Source organism: Ctenocephalides felis, unplaced genomic scaffold (assembly GCF_003426905.1).
Source record: "Ctenocephalides felis isolate EL2017-DRISC unplaced genomic scaffold, ASM342690v1 CF-g0.4_SCAFFOLD_01604, whole genome shotgun sequence".
Taxonomy (NCBI): domain Eukaryota; kingdom Metazoa; phylum Arthropoda; class Insecta; order Siphonaptera; family Pulicidae; genus Ctenocephalides; species Ctenocephalides felis.
In genome coordinates this window covers 20,196,352-20,219,245 of record NW_020537758.1, presented here as the reverse complement: position 1 = coordinate 20,219,245, position 22,894 = coordinate 20,196,352, and the positions used below count along the sequence as shown (strand labels likewise).

The window sequence follows — 22,894 nt, the reverse complement described above, 5'->3', positions numbered from 1 at the left end:
CGTACGAATGTCGTAATATCATCATCGATGTTTGAATATGAATTATTCATTATTATGAATTGAAATTCATAATAATGTTTTAACATTTTATATCAAAACATTAGCTTTGAAAAGTTCAAATATTAAAGTACTTGTCCAAGAAATGTGAAATGATTGAATTTTATTTGAATTACTTGATTAGAATACTATGTATGTATTTAAGGGATATTAAGATACCTTATAAATATATATAATTTAGGGTAATTGGGGTAAAAATAAAATTTTAAATTACTAGATATGAATGAAAATGAAGAAAAGTTGTTGATTTGTTACTTATTCACTCTCGTCGTCACTCTGTCCGAAGGCAGGTTTTTGGTGTACAAAATGTCTAATTAAACTTTTATATTGATTTTTAAATAGTTTTATTATTTCTTAAAGTTGTTAGAATATTGTTCTGTAGTAAATGAGCTCTTAAAATGTTCCAAAAGTTTTAGTAAGAATGAAATGTTTATAGTTCTCAAATGATAACTAATAAGTATCTAAAGGGTTAAATGTTGCCTTATAGTGTCACGAGTGTCATCCTAAATATGTAATAGCATAAGAAATCAAACTTACCAATTCAATGATAGGCTCTATAAATACCTTATGTGTTTCTTTTTAATTTCGTTTTTTTACGATAGCTTAACCATATTTCGATTATTCGAAAATACTATTTGATTTGCAAAAAATTAATTCTCCACCGGAATGTGTGATTCTTGTGAGAATCCGAGAATGTAATTGTACACTGAAATAGAGCATTTACGATATTACACGGCACTTTATTACCGAACAGTTTAATGATCCCTGGGGCAACAACTAACAGCTGAATCCGTGTCAACGATTTTGTAAACACGGATAAATCATGTGGCGGACTTTGGAAGGGTTGAAGAAAACTTAAAAAAAAAAAAGATTTTTGGGAATTGACACTTTATTTTATTGCTACTATATACATATTAACTAAGTATCTTTGTTACAAAAGCCAATGAGTTTTAAGTTAAATTCATGAATTAAAGTCAATTATAGAGAAGATGTTTTCTATAGACGAAACCCGTACGCATAGTGTGTCATGCGGATACAAGTAGAGGAGTGGATGTCGTCCATGGACGACACTCTTAGCAAACTCATGCCGGTTCAAGATTTTAGCTAAAACTTAAACAAAAATAGCTAACTTACATTACATTTGATATTACTTTTCTTTGGTCTTTAAAATGCAGATTTACTTTCGTAATTTTATTTTTTACCTTTGTATGAGCTGTTTTAGAGGTAATTATCATATTAAATTTTACCACTTTATGTTAAATTTTCTTTATAATTTTAATATATATTTATATTTTGTCAGTGATGATTCGAACCCGGATTCTGTGTCGGTTCGCCCTTTATCGCATAGATGGTGAAATTGCAAACTCTAAGCATCTGCTGACACCACTACATACTCACCTTATTTCTATTGATTTTTACCTTGGCAGAAATGAAAAATAATATTGTTTTAAAGTTATATAAATGTCATTTGAAAAACATGAATTATACATCTTGTTTTCATTGTAGAGGCAATATTTGCTTAAATGTACACATTCGACACATTTCACAGAAGTACGTGTAAGGGTGAGTTCTAATCATTTTTAGGGATCAACAATTTAGAGACTTTAAACAAAATATTAAAGATGACTTCTATGTCAAATATTCAATCGGGGACAATTTATTTACAAAATTTTGGAAATTCATTACATAATAATACATATTCCAAAATGATGCCATTTATAATTTTTTTTCGAAATTTTTAAAAATTGTTTCTTCCACTTGATATACTTAAGCTTTAACAATAATTAACCTAAATTTGTGAAGATTAAGATACTTACAGACTAAAATTTCAAGAACATAATATGGATTTATAAACTTTGGTAGCAATTGCATACTAAACTATCTTGACCTATCAATTTTGTGCTTCCTTTTGGAAAACTTCCAACAAAACTCCTTGTTTCTGTGCTTTGTACCGCCAAATATAAAAAAATGGTCCAGTTTTATGTACGTACATCACGTATTCGGCGATATAAAATTTGCACTGACGAAAGCAGCCCAATTGAAACTGTACTTTTATTGAATATGTGTACAGCCATTGCATTTAAAATTTATTTTTATATTATCTTTGACACCTTCTAAGTTTAGTAACTCTTGAAGTTATTCATAACTCGTTCACTAATTTAGAATTTTCCATGGAAAATTTGGGCTCTGTGAAAATCTTACAAGAGAAGTAGTCAAAAATGTAATAAGTTATTTTACGTAAAAATAAAGCACCTTTAGCTTTATCCTGTGAGCCTTTCACTCACAGATGTTACAAGTTGATTGACGTGGGATAAAAAGGTAAATGATAATATTCTACTCTCTCTCAAAATATTGCTGTACAACAATGGAAAATTAATAAAAATCATTATTGGAAATGTCAGTTTCATCCACGTCGGAAAAATGACTACTATAGTATACCAATGAACAACATTTCCTTGGAAGAAAATTTGGAATTAATGTGAAAATTATCCACAAATTTAAACTAAAATTTTGTTGAAATGTAATTTCATTTTAATTTATATTCTGATTCTTAATTATCTAAAATTTCAAAGTAATTGAATTTATGAAACTGGAATGTATTCGACCGTGTCAGGAATCTATCTTCGTTTTGAAATCTGTTTTATAAAAATCACATTTTGTTTAAACTAGATAATTGATAATTTTCAATTGATATGAGGCTAAAATTTTATTTGAATTAGAATAATTTTGTTTATTTGTTAACAAAATCAGGGTTTTCAAATATTATTTGTTTAAAAATTGTACTCAAAAGGTCTGATTTCTTATAACCCTAAAATGATTTTAAATGCTTGAGATGTGAGGAGTGATATTTTTCATACTGATTTTTTTTTATTATGTTTTGAAAAGTTTTTAACATACTTTGAATCTCTTAATTCTTTATAAAGAATAGATATTTCATGCGATCGCACTCTTACAGACTTCCAGCAAAATTATAATTATACCACTATGTATAATCGTTCTCTTTTCATCCAATTATAAATTACTATCCACATCAAGTATATATATTTCAAAAGTTTTGCGTAATGCAAATGTTACTCAAATAGAGATTGTAAAAATAAAATGCCCACGATGTAAACTTCCAGGCTGATGCCCTGAGTTTTGACGTCATGAGGAACAGGCTTATATAAAATATTGATCGAACCTTTCGGCACGACCGTGGCCGAAAAATAGAACCAGGGGTGAATAAATCAAAATTTTTCCTCAAACTTTCGATATGGGATAATCGAGAGCGAAGGAATATTACTGCAACAATCCAGCTTGAATTTTTTTTTACAAAAATTAAATGATTACATTTTTAGATAAAACTTTTTATTAACCTTTTTTTTAAATACGTTTTATTTTTTTAAATGCTGCTATGATGAGTATATCATCTACTTCAACGTTTAAAAATATTTTATTATAAAAAATATTTATCACATTGTATTTATTAAATCGAGAAAATAATGAGAAAAGCCAATGTAATGGCGATTGTGCTGTAACGTTTTCTTTACAATATGATATCTTCAATATCTGCCGAATACTTGTTGAAGATATGCCAAAAAAATTACATGACTCTGATAACGAAATGTGTAAATTTTAATACTCTTTGCGCATATTTATTAAATTTTAATGGTACGCCAAGGCATACATTTGAAATGCACGTATCTACCATTCGGTAAAGTAAATGCAATGTCTAACACACAGTAGTGACAATCTGTTTTTATTTTGAAATATAGATGGTGATTTGTTTACAAATGAAAATAGTCCTAACCCGACATTGATGCATCTAATAAAAAATCATTACTTATTATTAAAGAGTTTGTTATAATCAAATTCATCGTAGATAGATCAAACTTTGGCTGCTATCTAAAGGGCTTCTTTATTCATAGCTACGAAAAAACATCACAAGACTCTTGCACATCAGAATCATCAGAAACCAAATCATTTTGTTTCTAATCTTCTACATATTTTTGAACAGTAGTCAGAGAAAAGGTGTTGTAAAGTTGTTGTGATGATTTGACTTTACTGACGGTTTTATAGATGACAACCCGAAAAGATGTCCCATCTCTATGTGATGTATATTATTCTTACAATTGATGTCTCAGTGATGATTTTTTCTATTGAGGTAAGGCCGGGTAAGGGTTATTCTCACTTGGAAACATATTGCTAATTATATCTCTAAGTGTGTACCGATGTCCACAACTGCTCATATCAGACAGTCCGAGAGGAATATCGAACCTGGAACCTCTGATTGTTGTCCCATGGTTCTAACTACGTGATTCTGGTTAGAATAATCTAAACAATATTTTTTTCAAATATTTTTTCCCGCCCAGCCCTGAAAATCTCTCCTCGTAAGCGTCAAGCAGCATCTCGTTATGAATCGCTGAGGTTTTATGTATACTAAATATTTCTAAACACGTTCCGAACTGCTTTGTAAAGTGCTTATCTGACAATGTGTGATGTACCTATGTAATACATCGCTTCTGGCACACATCAACGATTCTCGAATGCGGAAACAATGTTTGAACGCCCTTCCGCCCTTCCGAAACGAATTAGGGTAGAAAACTTTTATGCTCTCTAATTTATTATGGGAATGGAATTGTTTTATTGCGGTTATTTATCCGCGATAAGAAGTCTTCATTTTGATAAAATGATTGTAATATATAATACCTAATATATTTCTCATATTTCATAGGGCTCGCCCGTAGGTAAGCGGTTAAGAGCGACGGGACCTGAATCAGAGGTCCCGGGTTCGATACCCACTTCGAGCAGCCTGTTGTCAGGCAGCAGTGACAACGATTTTCACTTGGAAATATAGATAGCAATATATTTCCAAGTGAAAATAGCCCTTGCCGGGCATTGCTGCACCGATAAAAAGTCAGCTCTTTAAAATAGGTTGATCAAGGCATTCATAATCGTATTCTTACTAAAATTGAGGTTAAATTCATACTTCATGATTTATTATGAAAATAGAATTGTTTTACTACAATTATTTTTTATATTTTTATACTGGAACAATTCCTTCTTACTCTTCTGGTTTATAATAGCTCAAGGCCCTTTTTATCGTATCCATATTTATATACAATACTTTTCTTTTAGAATTTGAACTTTTGGTTTCTTACTTATGTTAGGAATGGGGTTGTTTTATTACAATTATTATCACTTTCAACTTCTTTTGCTGCTTAAAAATTAATTGCCCAAGGCATTCGTTAGCAATATTATTGTCGAATATATTAGGTTGGCAAATAATAATTAAATTTTTAGGTTTGCTGATGTAGTTCAAATAATATTACCCAAGGCTATGAAATTGGCAAATCGGAACGGTGATTTAATGCCCGATATAATTGACATCACATTTCTTTGACCACCCGGCAAAAATTATTGGAGCAGATTTGGGATGTTTTGCCATATCCATCATACTGTTCTTACCTTGTACCTTCTGAGTATCTTCTGGATTGATCTTTACAAAACTCTAAAAATAATAGACAATTTAACGATGGTGTCAAATTGTACATGATTCAGTTTTTTGCTAATAAAACGAGAGTGTTATGAAAGGAAGATGATGATGCTTGAAAGATCACAAAAACGGACAACACAATACTAAATAATTTTATTCAGTTTCATAACTAAAGGGTGTCAAATCCGGAACCTCTGATCACATCCAATCACTCTAACCACTCACGTTTGGGCAAGCCCATGTTGCATATATTTTTTCAACACGAGATATTTTTAATTGTATTTTTTTTCATATCTTATGTAAAGATTTGGTCTTACATTTGTGTAAAATACGCTCGAGTTTTTAAAACATATTAATCCCCTTCTACAAAATATGGGCTATTCATAAATATTGAATTATAATACCATCCGTAATAAATTTCTTTCTTAAACCATTTCAGTCTGACCTTGCACAGAATTGGCGAAATAAAACTGTTCTCCATTGTTTGCGGATAAAAAATAAGCCACTCTCGACCAGCATTAACACGCAGTTAAATTGATTTATACGCCGCCCTGGAATCAAATATTCCGACCTTTGCCAGAATTTCCTTAAGGAGAAGTTCGTAGGCGGGCGCAGCCCTAACAATGCCCCTTGTTATATAAAAAAAAAACTCGATGACCCCACGTCTGAACTATTATCGAATTTAAACCGCTCAGTTCGTCCAATAAAACCGTTCATATAGAATTTACTATATACGTGAGTCTATTTATCAATTCGCAATGGGAAACGAATTGGCACATGATGTGCAGACTAGTCGGTGTTTCTTTGTAAGATGATTGCGTGTGCTGGCAACAAAAACGATAGATTTTGTAATCTTTGTGTTTTTGAAATCATTCGAGTGTTCTAATTAATTTTTCTTTTTTTCTCATAAACAAATTGAACCCTTTTGCTACGAGTGTCGTCCATGGACGACATCGGCTCGAGTACCTTTGTATTCGAGTGCTGTCCATGGATCACCATGTTTTAGTCTTTGGTAAAGACTGACTGGGCTGTTTCTGCGTAAAAAGTTGTTAAATTCTTTTTGACTATTTTAATGTAACTTTGCATGCATAGCTATAGATATTATAGTTAGTATAGTTATCGATCATCCTACCTTATTTTGAATAACAAGGTTTTCGAAGGGTTCTTTCCCTAAAACTGTATTTATTTTCACTGAATTAATATATCAATTATTATTCCATGGCCAAAGGGGTTGTTTCCCCGTCAGATAGACTTGTAATACAGTGTTTCGATCTTTCTTGAAAGAATAATGAACCCCTAAGAAAACAAAGTGCTACCTATCTCATATATTTTATGATGGAGGCACATAAATTATATAGAAAGAATGAGTTTCGTGAGCAACTTTTCTCATAAACTTTAGCTGCCAAAAAATGATTTATGTATGGTGGAAAGGGTTCTTTGAGATCTGACATGGATTCATTACAAGGATTAAGATGGTTGTTTGTGTTTTGAAATTTATGTTTTGATAAAAGAAATATATTAATGTTTTAAAAATTATGTGTTGATTTAATAGTCTGTCGAGATTATCGATTGTGGAATTCAATAACCTCAAAATTTCTAGATTTTGCATGCACTTAGTCTAGGTTTTTTTAATTAGTTTATATTTTATTATTAATTATGTGTGTGACTTAATAATGCTTAATAATGCTTGGTATATTTATTGAATTTATTGTTACTTTAATACTGATTTTTCATTGATAATCAGTTTATGTTACTAGCCATTTATACTATTTTGTGTTAATAATTTACTATTAGTTAATGATTGAAATTGTATGAACCCTGTATGCACTATTGCAAAACCATTTATAACAATTCGTCAGATACTATAAATTGTACAGCATATTTTTTATTTTATATTAATCACCAATGAAGCATATTATTGATATTATTATTTATTATCCATACTGTAAAATGTATGGTATTCCTCAATATTATTGTGCAGATAGTATGGACGCTTGCCAATTTATGAAATATGATGTTACCGAAATCTTGCTTGATGGATACTTTCAAGAATCAATTCATGAACATTTTGTAATCATATTGAGCTATTCATAATATTTTAAAATTGGAGTTATTAGTCATTCCTAATTAACTTCAAGTTATAAACAGTTGACTTAAAATAACTTGCAGTTGCTTTCTTACTTTTCTATTACTTTGTCAATTTCTGCTTAAAAGTTAGTTTTTTTTCTTGAGAGAAGAGAAAAATTGCTCCCTCAATATGCACACATACACATATGCGTGTTTGCATTTGTTCTTTTAAAATTGATTAAAAAAAATACATATACTACCTGATTAAAAATACATATACTAACAATATCGTATCATTATTGTACCATTCGAAATTGTAAGAATATTTTTATTTTTTTTACGTGTGAAACTTCTGATTGCATAGCAAATTCAAAGCTTTTCACAGTTTTTAGAACAAAAAAACAAGCATTATAACATCATAGAAAAATACACATCAAAATAAGATAGATGCACCGAGAATACCATATTTTCAACATACTGTTTTGACGTGTTTTGTTACTTTGAGGGAGACGCTAATATAGCTATTTTATCCGAGAATAGGCCCTTCAAACTCATTAAACCATTAATCACGTGATGTTTTTAGAGGGAGGCGGGTTTGACAAAAAAATCACAAAATATCACGTCGAAGGGAGGGGTATAGTATAGTAGATATCACGTGTATTTATTTTTTAATTAAAAATTTCTCAATTTTTTCTCGTAATTAAAAATACACGTGATGTTTGGTGTTGGAGATCACGTGATTAATGGACACCCCCACACATAAAAAAATTGACTTACACCACATGGAAAGAATTGCTTTAATATTGATTCCTGATAAGTTTTGGAATCATTTTAAAATATAAAACTTAAGTTTATACATTAAATTTTGCGGAAATAAAAATTTAAATTGATACCGTTGGTGCGCTTCCCGTTGTGAACTTCCTTTCTTCTCATGATTCACACCATTTAGAAGCATATTTGCGGCAGAGTTGTGCTTCTTGCCGCTAGATGACAGGAAAGGCCACTCAGTTGCTCAGAAAGTTTCGTTATTATCTTGTTGGCCATTTTGTTTTATAATGGAGTATGGAAGTGGAGTATACAATTATTATGTGAGGTTTGTCAATTTTGAGGTTTGACAATACACATAAATACAAGTTGCGTATTTTAAACTGGTGTTAAGCGTAAAATAGTTTATTCAAGCTGATATATAGTAATTTAAGTAATGTAGTGTCTATTTTCGCTTCAAAGCTCGGCTTATAACCTAAAAATAACTGCGTCTCAAATATCACAATGACTACAATTCATCAATACTTACAAATTGTAGAACGTGCCTGGAATGATCAGGATGGATACGTTCTTGCAGAATTATTAAGTTTGAGAGATAAACATGCTCAAAACACAACTTTACATGTATCGAAACCTGAAAATTCAGTGGAACGCATTCTTTCCCCACCTTTAGATGAAATTGTAATTCTACACTTGAAATCTGCTACTCTGCTTGGTCAAGGAAATATTCAAGCTGCTTATAACACACAAAGCACCATGACAACAGCATTTACCAAAATGTTGCAAGCGCAGAAAGAAGAGAACTGGATGCTGCCTATGATGTACACGATTTGTCTGGACTTGCGCTTACTAGCAACTCGTTGTGAAGCTGGAGCCCCTGGTCCATTACTCGAAAAAGCAGCTGAGGGTCTGATGGGTTGTTTCAGAGTATGTGCTGCTGATAACCGCTCATCAGACCGAGACACAAAACGTTTGGGCATGTTATTATTGGTAAACCAGTTGTTCAAAGTTTACTTCAGAATTAATAAATTGCATCTATGCAAACCTCTTATAAGAGCTATCGAATCATCGTCTTTTAAAGACCAGTTTCCGTTAGCACAACAAATAACTTATAAATATTTTGTTGGTCGCAAAGCTATGTTCGATTCAGATTATAAAATGGCTGATGAATATCTGAGCTATGCTTTCGAACGATGTCATCGTGAAGCTAAGCAAAACAAAAGACTTATTTTAATATATTTAGCACCTGTAAAAATGCTTCTGGGACTTTTACCGACTAGACAAGTATTAGAAAAATATGATCTTTTGCCATTTTGGGAAGTAGCAACTGCAGTAAGAGAAGGCGATATAAAGCAGTTAGATAAAGTTATTAAAGACCATGAAAGATTTTTTATCAGTAGCGGAGTATATTTAATTGTAGCTAAACTTAAAGTAATTGCATACAGAAATTTATTCAAAAAAGTTTATTTGATTTTACAAACACATCAAATACCTGTACAAAGTTTGCAAGATGCACTGCATTTAGTTGGCCAATCTGATGTTGATGTTGATGAAACTCAATGTATCGTTGCTAATTTGATACATGAGGGCAAAATTAAAGGATATATATCTTATCAACATCAGAAATTAGTTGTTAGCAAGCAGAATCCATTTCCACTCTTGTCAAGCATATCATAAGAAATTTCATTCATTGTTAGAATTTTAACTTATATTTATTTGTAAATAGACTAGACATTCATCTGTTTTAAATATATTTCTCGATTTTGATTAAGAGATGTAATGTTAGTAAAATCAGATATTGCTTTTGATTCTGATAAAATAATATGTATGTTTTAATATATTATTTTTTGTAAAGAAATTGTTTTTATTTAATATTTGAAAAATCACATGATTTTGCAATTACAGATTTTTACCCACACTTTGTAAAAAATCTTTGCTCTTATAAAGTTGACCCTTATATACTATGGTATTAATAGTTATGATGGCACGAACATAATTACTACTTTTACTTTATTGTAAAAAAAAAACATAGCTTTTTCTACAATATGAACAGATAATGTAGAACACAGAGATAAATATATCGCATTTCTGTTTTAAAAATGTAGTGTTTATACAATTTTCATCCTCACATTCTTATATTTTTATCATCTTCAACAAGAGCAGTAATTTCTAAAAGTAATTAAAAGATAACATTCGCGCGGTTATATAAAATGCGATTAATGTCAAGATCTCAAAAGACACTTTGGCAATTATTAAGACGTTACGGAAAAAATTGATTGTAATAAACAGAAAAATACAACATGGAATCACAATACAATATAAGATAAAAATAAAATTAAATCTGGAGAAATTATTGGAATAATAGACAAATGTATATTTTTATAAATATCAATTAATAATATATAATATAAATAATTTCTAAAAGATTGTGCTTTCTTAATTTTTTTTGACGGTTTTCTTTCTGCTTCTGGCGCATTTTATACAGAAGTTTTATATTTCTGTAAAGTTTAATCAGCTCTTGTTTTCATTATTCAGCAATGTGTAAATATACTTATGCTAAAAAAGATTTCAAACCTCGCTGCATTTTTTACATAATGTATTGAAATCTATTTTACAATAATGAATTACTATTCGCATAATATTTATTGCAATCGTGAAAACAAGGTATTAATTGTGAATAATCTCATTTAATTTTCATTACAATTTTACATTCAAATAAAATTGACTGTTAATACCTAGTTTAATAATAATTTTATGTATATTACACCTAAATTACAGTACACCTAAACTAATATAATTCTGCTACCGGCATACAGCGCAAATAATGATGTGTGGAATTTTTGTATTAGAAATTAAAATACGAATGCATAATTGCAATCCAATTCCAAATTATAGTAAACAATAATTAGCATTTGCAATAATTTACATTTAGCTATTTTTGTGACTTGATGCGATACACATGATTTGGCATGGTGGTTTTGGAATATAATTATTTCAATATTTTAATTTATATATTGTTTGATAATTTTGTAACTATACAATTCGTATTATTCGCTATAGAAATGGTAATCTATTCTATTGCAGATTCGCGAGTACATACGGGCGATGATTTTGATTTTGGCGATGTATTGTTTATTTATTTACATTTCAATAGGCTGCATATACACTGAATGATGTCAATTTATGAATATTTAGCTTTATACCATGGGAGCATATTATAAAGCAAAAAGCTGTTTGTACAATTCAAGGGTTAAAAGTTTTTTTATACATTTTGGAAAAAAATATATGCTTCAAAATTGATGGAAAACCATTTTGTTGTTGGAAAATTAGTTCAGTATTTCGAATATAGAAAATGTTTATTAGTGGCTAAGTTACTTTTGAACTCTCGATTTTTTTCTGATCTCACGTGAAATTAGTACATAATATCATCAGGAAATATCTTCTTCACCTTTTACTGGGCAACTAAACCTTATTTCCATAAATATTTATATTTATTTAATAGAAAAGTTCCGTTTTCTAATGAACGTCGAGTAACAATCGCCTTTATAATAAACGTAATAATAGTACCTACATTAACAAATAATTAGTGACATGATGTTATTGAAGTTATAGGTATATATTAAATTCATGGCAAAGGTTATTTTGAGTATATGTATTTTAAAATATGTCTAATTAAATTTCGCTTTGTCATTCTTTTTGTTAATTTATAAACAAACGGGCATATTGACATCCTCTTACTTGTTCATCCCAATACACTCGATTCGTTGAACCAATAAATGTTAATTGTATATATAAATTGTACTAAACCAAATTCACGTATCGCAATTAACGCTTGATTGATCGATTTAACTGTATATACATTCAATGATAATATCGAAATTCATCGAAGCACAGAATATATGAACAAACTATTAAATTTCTGAAATTTTATTAGCGTAAAACTGGAATGTATTTGCATATGATTTAATAGTTTATGTTCTGAAACAATGTGCATGGGTAGAAATAATTCAATAATATACGATTATATTGAAAATTTATTAATACGATTTTGTGGCATCATTTTTTTGCATTTTTTACTGCGTGTGCGGTGTAATTATTAAATAATGTTTAAAATTTATATGGAATTTAAACATATAGAACGGTTCAAAACACATTGTCTACAATCATATGTATTGCTTTCAGCGAAATATTTCATGCCCAATGAATTTCAATTTAATGAAATTTTTAAAATGATTTGTTATAATTAAAATAAAATTATGTTGCACACATGTTTTCATAAAATGTAACAATAATTTAAAATAAACTCTGAATAGTTAATTTTAGAAAATAGACACTTCCGAATAGAATTCCATTTAAATTAAAATTGATTAAAGTTGATCGGTTTTCAAAGAATTATATTTTGAAATAATATTTTTCCCAATGTGATTGAACGTATAAACATTACAACGTATTCAGTATTGAATTTTTGCTATCACTATTCAGATAAAAATTTCAGTTTTAAACATTTTACAGTGCACTCCAGATGTATCATCTTGCTATATATTGTACACATGGCATAAACAATTAGTCTATGACAATCTACGTTTTATCAAAATGATTTTTTCAGACATGACATCGGTCATTTCAATTTGAATCCAGCGTATCCGCCAACATTGATTTATAACTTTAACAAAATAAAACCGAGTTACATTTAATTTGTCATCAAGTAAAATTTCGTTTTAATATTTTTTCAAAGAGGCACACGTGTTTGGTTTTTAAATATCAAAGCATTTTGTTTCACATATTTCATTTAAAATTGTTATTTCAATTATACAAACTAATTTATTATGACATGCAAATATGTTTTTAATTAAAACAATAAGTACCAAAATTAATTTTACAAAGAGAAATGAAATCTCTCTGGCTTCATTAAATTTTGCATTCTGAATATTCGTACATAGCCCGAAAACGAAATATTTTGTTTCATGATAAATAATTTAGAATTTGTAAATACAAAAGGAGGAACTGTGGCATGGTGCATACCGACCTCATTCTCTGAGGGTTTTGCACAAATGCCTACTCAGTAATATACAGAAATATTATTAATGTATATTACATAGTCTTTGTACATAATTAATTACTTGCAACATTTCATACCACTTGCAATAAATTCATTTTTGATATTGAGTAGATATACTGGGGAATAATGTACGTAGGCGGAATTTGTGAAATTATTATGAGCTTCTGATTAGTTAGTAATCAGAATGCTATAAGATTCAAATCACGTTAATTCATCGTAGACTATTATATAATTTTTGAATCAATATCTTGATGTTTCAAAATTTTTACTTCTACACTTACTGAAAACTGAAAACTGAATGGCCAGATTTTTTTCAAAATATTCTAAACTTGTTTAACTAATTTAAAAATTAGCAGTAACATGTAATAAAAATTTCACAACATAATATTTTAATATTTTTCAAAATTCTCTTTATTCCTTGGACCTGTTTTACCATAACGGAATTTCACGTTCTGATGCAAGCTTGATCTACAAGAAACGCTATTATATTCTTTATACCTAGGGTGGTGCATACGCGCAGTTAGTTGATGCTCTTTTACTTGTCAACCCGCATTTATAATACTGAAAGATATAATATTCCTGTTTAGACACACTGACACAGAATCTACAAAACCGCATAATGCATCCTTTGTTCTGTATGCACATGATACGACGACAGTTGTCGGCTTTGATCATCCACATGAAAGGAATGGGCACCACGCATTTTAGTAGTGGGAATGGAAACTAATTAAGAAATGACTTCTGATTTTACTACTTTTCACTTCATGCATTATAAGTTTTTTAGCTCTTTGTTGATTTTATATACACATAATTTCTAGAACGGCATAAAAATTTATTTTCATCATACCACACATTTTACATACACGCATTTTAATAGTCAAAATGGAAACTAATTAAGAAATGACTTCTGATTTTACTACTTTCTCACTTCATGTCTTATTAGTTTTTTAGCTCTTTGTTTGTTTTATATACATATAATTTCAAGAATGGCACAAAATTTTATTTTCAACATACAATTTATAGAAATCGAAACTAATTAAGACATGTCTTCTAGCTTCACTACTATGCATTTCATGATTATTGTTTCCTTGTTTTTCATTTTGTGTGCACATTATTATATAAATTTGATAAACCTTATTTTTTTTAAGATTATATAACTATATATTTACTATACAACGTGAATTATAAATCTTCTTACTTTTTGTTAGGAATTTTCTTTTTGAAAGATTATAGTATACAGCGACCCTTGATCATTTTCGCACTGAACTTGGAACAATTAAAGTTAACGACTTTAGGTCCAATTTGCATATAGTGTATAAAAAATGATATTCTCGATGAATTACATTACATTTTGTTCTAAAATTGTTGATATATCTTCTATATATATAAAAATAAGTCGGGTTTTCCTTCCTGACGAAATAACTCCAGAACGCACGAACCGATTTCGACAATTTTGCATTCGTTGGAAAGGTCTCGGGCTCCGCAAGGTTTATAGCTAAGAAAATTAGTTGTGCGTGGCATCGTGCCTTAATGCAAGCTGCTGGAACTTCACGCACCGTAATTAAAAATTCGAGTAATGACATAAGTGAGAATTATCAGAATTATGCTTGGTTAAGTCAACGAGCAATTCTTGCCGCAAAGAATAATGATGTACACGCCCTGAATTTCACCATTCAATTAAAAATTGCTGGCGATTTGGTGACATACCAATGATTCTGACTGGTCTTCTGTTTGATTTCAAACGATTGCAATTTCCAGTTCGCAATAACAAGTCGCAAGGCCAATCGCTTAGTGTTTGCGGGATAAATTTCAAATAGATTATTTAGAAAATCATTGTTTCTCACATGAAAAAATTAGCACTTGTTCGTTTGTTTTCATACTTTTTAATGTTACTTGTTAATTCATCTGTCAATTTTTGAAAAAACCGGGGCAAAAGATCTAAATCCGGTACAAATCATGCTATTGAAATAACCGGAGACACAAGGTGGAAATCCGGGACTGTACCGACCAATCCGGGAGGTATGGTCACCTTAATTGTAGTAGATTTACTCGACCAATTGAAATACATTTACCACACTCATTGTAGTAGATTTACTATACTCATTGTAGTAGATTTATTATGCTCATTGTAGTAGATTTACTATACTCATTGTAGTAGAATTACTACACCATTGTAGTAGATTTACTCGACCAATTGAAATACATTTACCACACTCATTGTTGTAGATTTACTATACTCATTGTAGTAGATTAACTATACTCATTGTAGTAGATTTACTACACCATTGTAGTAGATTTACTCGACCAATTGGAATACATTTACCACACTCATTGTAGTAGATTTACTACAGCATTGTAGTAGATTTACTACAGCATTGTAGTAGAATTACTACACCATTGTAGTAGATTTACTCGACCAATTGAAATACATTTACCACACTCATTGTAGTAGATTTACTACACCATTGTAGTAGATTTACTCGACCAATTGAAATACATTTACCACACTCATTGTAGTAGATTTACTATACTCATTGTAGTAGATTTACTATACTCATTGTAGTAGATTTACTACACCATTGTAGTAGATTTACTACACCATTGTAGTAGATTTACTCGACCAATTAAAATACATTTACCACACTCATTGTAGTAGATTTACTATACTCATTGTAGTAGTATAGTAGATTTACTCGACCAATTGAAATACATTTACCACACTCATTGTAGTAGATTTACTATACTCATTGTAGTAGATTTACTACAGCATTGTAGTAGAATTACTACACCATTGTAGTCGATTTACTATACTCATTGTAGTAGATTTACTACACCATTGTAGTAGATTTACTACAACATTGTAGTAGATTTACTCGACCAATTGAAATACATTTACCACACTCATTGTAGTAGATTTACTATACTCATTGTAGTAGATTTACTATACTCATTGTAGTAGATTTACTACAGCATTGTAGTAGATTTACTACAGCATTGTAGTAGATTTACTACAGCATTGTAGTAGAATTACTACACCATTGTAGTAGATTTACTCGACCAATTGAAATACATTTACCACACTCATTGTAGTAGATTTACTACACCATTGTAGTAGATTTACTCGACCAATTGAAATACATTTACCACACTCATTGTAGTAGATTTACTATACTCATTGTAGTAGATTTACTATACTCATTGTAGTAGATTTACTATACTCATTGTAGTAGATTTACTACACCATTGTAGTAGATTTACTACACCATTGTAGTAGATTTACTCGACCAATTAAAATACATTTACCACACTCATTGTAGTAGATTTACTATACTCATTGTAGTAGATTTACTACACCATTGTAGTAGAATTACTACACCATTGTAGTAGAATTACTACACCATTGTAGTAGAATTACTACACCATTGTAGTAGATTTACTATACTCATTGTAGTAGATTTACTACACCATTGTAGTAGATTTACTACACCATTGTAGTAGATTTACTATACTCATTGTAGTAGATTTACTATACTCATTGTAGTAGATTTACTATACTCATTGTAGTAGATTTACTACACCATTGTAGTAGATTTACTACACCATTGTAGTAGATTTACTCGACCAATTAAAATACATTTACCACACTCATTGTAGTAGATTTACTATACTCATTGTAGTAGATTTACTATACTCATTGTAGTAGATTTACTACACCATTGTAGTAGATTTACTACACCATTGTAGTAGATTTACTCGACCAATTAAAATACATTTACCACACTCATTGTAGTAGATTTACTATACTCATTGTAGTAGATTTACTACACCATTGTAGTAGAATTACTACACCATTGTAGTAGATTTACTATACTCATTGTAGTAGATTTACTACACCATTGTAGTAGATTTACTACACCATTGTAGTAGATTTACTCGACCAATTGAAATACATTTACCACACTCATTGTAGTAGATTTACTATACTCATTGTAGTAGATTTACTATACTCATTGTAGTAGATTTACTACAGCATTGTAGTAGATTTACTACAGCATTGTAGTAGAATTACTACACCATTGTAGTAGATTTACTCGACCAATTGAAATACATTTACCACACTCATTGTAGTAGATTTACTACACCATTGTAGTAGATTTACTCGACCAATTGAAATACATTTACCACACTCATTGTAGTAGATTTACTATACTCATTGTAGTAGATTTACTATACTCATTGTAGTAGATTTACTACACCATTGTAGTAGATTTACTACACCATTGTAGTAGATTTACTCGACCAATTAAAATACATTTACCACACTCATTGTAGTAGATTTACTATACTCATTGTAGTAGATTTACTATACTCATTGTAGTAGATTTACTACACCATTGTAGTAGATTTACTACACCATTGTAGTAGATTTACTCGACCAATTAAAATACATTTACCACACTCATTGTAGTAGATTTACTATACTCATTGTAGTAGATTTACTATACTCATTGTAGTAGATTTACTACAGCATTGTAGTAGATTTACTACAGCATTGTAGTAGAATTACTACACCATTGTAGTAGATTTACTCGACCAATTGAAATACATTTACCACACTCATTGTAGTAGATTTACTACACCATTGTAGTAGATTTACTCGACCAATTAAAATACATTTACCACACTCATTGTAGTAGATTTACTATACTCATTGTAGTAGATTTACTATACTCATTGTAGTAGATTTACTACACCATTGTAGTAGATTTACTACACCATTGTAGTAGATTTACTCGACCAATTAAAATACATTTACCACACTCATTGTAGTAGATTTACTATACTCATTGTAGTAGATTTACTACAGCATTGTAGTAGAATTACTACACCATTGTAGTAGATTTACTATACTCATTGTAGTAGATATACTGCACCATTGTAGTAGATTTACTACACCATTGTAGTAGATTTACTCGACCAATTGAAATACATTTACCACACTCATTGTAGTAGATTTACTATACTCATTGTAGTAGATTTACTATACTCATTGTAGTAGATTTACTACAGCATTGTAGTAGATTTACTACAGCATTGTAGTAGAATTACTACACCATTGTAGTAGATTTACTCGACCAATTGAAATACATTTACCACACTCATTGTAGTAGATTTACTACACCATTGTAGTAGATTTACTCGACCAATTGAAATACATTTACCACACTCATTGTAGTAGATTTACTATACTCATTGTAGTAGATTTACTATACTCATTGTAGTAGATTTACTACACCATTGTAGTAGATTTACTACACCATTGTAGTAGATTTACTCGACCAATTAAAATACATTTACCACACTCATTGTAGTAGATTTACTATACTCATTGTAGTAGATTTACTACACCATTGTAGTAGAATTACTACACCATTGTAGTAGATTTACTATACTCATTGTAGTAGATTTACTACACCATTGTAGTAGATTTACTACACCATTGTAGTAGATTTACTACACCATTGTAGTAGATTTACTCGACCAATTGAAATACATTTACCACACTCATTGTAGTAGATTTACTATACTCATTGTAGTAGATTTACTATACTCATTGAAGTAGATTTACTATACTCATTGTAGTAGATTTACTATACTCATTGTAGTAGATTTACTACACCATTGTAGTAGATTTACTCGACCAATTGAAATACATTTACCACACTCATTGTAGTAGATTTACTACAGCATTGTAGTAGAATTACTACACCATTGTAGTAGATTTACTCGACCAATTGAAATACATTTACCACACTCATTGTAGTAGATTTACTATACTCATTGTAGTAGATTTACTATACTCATTGTAGTAGATTTACTATACTCATTGTAGTAGATTTACTATACTCATTGTTGTAGATTTACTACACCATTGTAGTAGATTTACTACACCATTGTAGTAGATTTACTCCACCAATTGAAATACATTTACCACACTCATTGTAGTAGATTTACTATACTCATTGTAGTAGATTTACTATACTCATTGTAGTAGATTTACTATACTCATTGTAGTAGATTTACTACACCATTGTAGTAGATTTACTACACCATTGTAGTAAATTCAACCAATTGAAATACATTTACCACACTCATTGTAGTAGATTTACTATACTCATTGTAGTAGATTTACTACAGCATTGTAGTAGAATTACTACACCATTGTAGTAGATTTACTCGACCAATTGAAATACATTTACCACACTCATTGTAGTAGATTTGATAGACCCATTGTATTAAAATTACTACACTCATTGTGTAAAATTACTACACTTATTGTAGTAGCTTTACTACACTCATTGTAGATTTACTAGACCCTAAATCTTTTTTTTATAATAATTGCGGACTATTAGTAAGAACTTTATTATTCGATTATATGTCATACTTTTTCATCGATGATCAGTGCTGCATTTACAGTAGGGGCAGTCGGGGCTACTGCCCAGAGCGGCAGACTTCGGAGGCGGCAAAATTTGGATAGTGGGGAAAAAATGTTATACAATGTAATCAACTAATTTTTTTAATAAAATTTTATTTTTCAAGAAATATAGTTAACTTTTGTTAATTATATAAAACATACTACGAATGCAATGCAAAAATTGGATTCAAATAAACGATTATTAAAATTTATTATTTTTCTTTGACTCCCTCTCCGAACATAAATTACCAAATTGGTTAACAAGTTATTATCAAATTTGGCAATTTGGCTAATATAAAGTTTCGTAAACGAGCTGAAAGTTTAAGAAAAAATATGTTCTTCAAATCTCGAGCCCTCTTAGGACGACAAATTTGTGCACTTTCAAGCCTATAGCGCCGAAAAAAAAATTAAACTAGTGACGATTAATCACTGAAAATTACTGGAACTTCTCTTAATGAAAATTACATTTTATAAAGAGCATTAAAACTTTCAGAAATATGAAAAAATGCTCTTTAAAAAACTTTTTTTTTTATATGTATATTGAAATTTTTTGAAAATTATGAACTTTTTCAAAGCAATCGCTCTGCGAAAAATTTCAAAAATATTTCAAAATATAAAAAAAACTCAAAATTTTCAAAAATTGATTATTTTTTAGTTTTCAAAAATTGTAATTTTTTTTTAATTTTAATTTTTGGTACAGGAATAATATATAAAAACAATTTAAGTAACATTTCAGGGATGGGGCGGCATTTTGTCAGTGCCCCAGGGCGCCAAATTTCTAAATCCGGCCCTGACTACAACCACAATCAGGCAAATAATTGCAACTTCAAATTGAATAGTTGTCCAAAATAATTTTTTTCTCCTTCAGCACGATATAAAACTTAAAGGTAAACACGAAGCTATTTCGCATCTGTGTTACATTGTTAGCTAATAAGGTGCTTATAAAATGTATACCGCTCGCAAAACTGTCATCGTATGCAAGGCTTATGACACAAACATGTTCCGATATCCTGGCTGCAACGAGCTCGCGTCAGGTCGTAGCTAGATTATGACAGAATAGCGGAACAAGGGCGAACCTCTCCGATGGTCTCTATGTGCGAAGGCGCGCGGGCGCCCGTAGGCGTACCGAGCTACGGTCGCAGCCACCCGTAGCAGTCGTGTCTGGTGCGGCGCGAGTGCCGGTTGCGCGAAGCGGGGTTAAATAAAGGCGGGTTGGTGGCTAATACATTCGCCGCCACGTAATTCGGTCTCAAATTTAAAGTTTGATATTTGTGAAGTAATAGTGGTTAAATAAACTTTAAGAGAAGGTTGTAATAATAATTAAAACTTAGTTCGGGACTTTATTAAGTTTGCACTTTTGTTTTTGGTTTTAGATATTTAATTTGTAATTTATAATTCATAGTCAAAATATAATAAATTCTTTTAAATTTGAAGACAAAATTATTATGTGAAATTTGTGCACGAATTCAAAAGATATTCGTACGTTTTTTCTATTGGTATTCTTTTGTTAACACTTCGGGACGGCCACCAATTTCAAAACAATCCTACTTTTACCGGCTGTAAACTTGATTTATTGTGTATGTTATGCAATTTGTTTGAGAAAATTTGTGGTCATTGAAGAACATACATTTTTAATATTAATTTATTTTTGATCTTTTATAAAAATGGTGTGACGTTCAAATCAATTTCCAAAATGCATAGCTGGTTATTTTTACATGTTCTACAATAAAATTTTGTTCGCCGTCTTCTTCCTGGTGCTTTTCTCTCAGAACAGACAATACATCCCTTTTTCTTCTGTAGCATTTAGAATATGCCACTAATTAGTCAGTATATTGTTCATTTTTTGTGCTGCCAAACGATTTGTTTTTTCTATTATATGTCTAATAATTCATTTGTAAGATATAACGTAAAATAATCTATTGGATGTCTTATATTGTTTGGTATTTGTAGTCGGGGTGTTTGCTGATGTATGTCAACTCGATTTATGAAAAGAGGAATCAGCACATTCGCTAATGTCTTCCCGCTATTCATTTATTTTGTCGAACTTCTTCTTTTTGTTGGTTGGATAATATCATCATCACATTCATCACTATCAATCGGTGCGCATAGTTTTCGTAAAATTTGTCTGTATGAAAATGTCTATTTGAAACTCATCTTCACTACTGCTTAATTCACAAAATTTACCAGTCGTTTTGCCATATTTAAAGCGCTCGGTCATTTTAAATATTAAAAAAAGACCATATATAGCAAAGAAAAAGGCTAAAAATTACCTAAAATAATTTAAAAATATTTCAAAATACAATGCTGGTTATCACTGCTATATGTAATTTATTCAACTTTAGCGATGTAAAACTGAGTCCATTGTTTTAAAAATAGCCTGGGCCTCACAGAATTTGTTCCATTCAGGTGGACAGCCGTCCCCAAAGTGTTAATATGCTATAGTAACATTGTATAAATGTCAACACTCTTTATAATGATTAAATTTACTATTTACTAAAATGTAAAAATAAGATTGATACAGTTTTTTTTTGTTATAATTTAGTTTACCAATCAAGACTTTAATGTCTTATTAACAAACTTATAATAAAAAATTATAATTATAAAACTAAACCGAGTTAAAATATAATAAAATAATAACAGTTATGCAAAATAATTATTTATTATTACTATGACGTGATGCACACATTTGACTAAGTATTTGATAAGTCGCAATACCATTTCAGATTGATACAGTGTTTTTACTTATTTCTATTTATTTTCTGTGCAATGTTTGAACACCCCAAGTGCAGTGCAATAAGTGTACTCAACTCGATTGCACACTGGCTGCAAAAATATATGAGTTTGTATTGCTTAATACTGCAAGTGTGAAAATTCATAACCTCTGGCATTAAATTGTACGTAAACCAAGAGAAACTATTTCGCAAAGTCAAACAGAATTCGTTCGTTTCGAAATCTAGTGGCTATTTTGTTGATTGCACTGCATGAATTCTATGCA

At 30.1% G+C, this 22,894-nt stretch overlaps 2 protein-coding genes across 2 annotated transcripts in view; both read left to right on the top strand.

Annotated features, from left to right (window-relative positions):
- Nucleotides 1-22,894, top strand: part of LOC113373494 — a 298,841-nt gene that overhangs the window by 40,160 nt on the left and 235,787 nt on the right. The window lies entirely within an intron of this gene.
- LOC113373034 (PCI domain-containing protein 2 homolog) lies at nt 8,671-10,092 on the top strand. The gene has a single exon (XM_026613369.1). The coding sequence runs from the start codon at nt 8,870-8,872 to the stop codon at nt 10,040-10,042; it is 1,173 nt and encodes a 390-aa protein (XP_026469154.1). The 5' UTR covers nt 8,671-8,869; the 3' UTR covers nt 10,043-10,092.

Coding starts and splice junctions, on each gene's coding strand:
- LOC113373034 (XM_026613369.1), top strand. CDS start 8,870: ATGACTACAATTCATCAATACTTACAAATTGTAGAACGTGCCTGGAAT.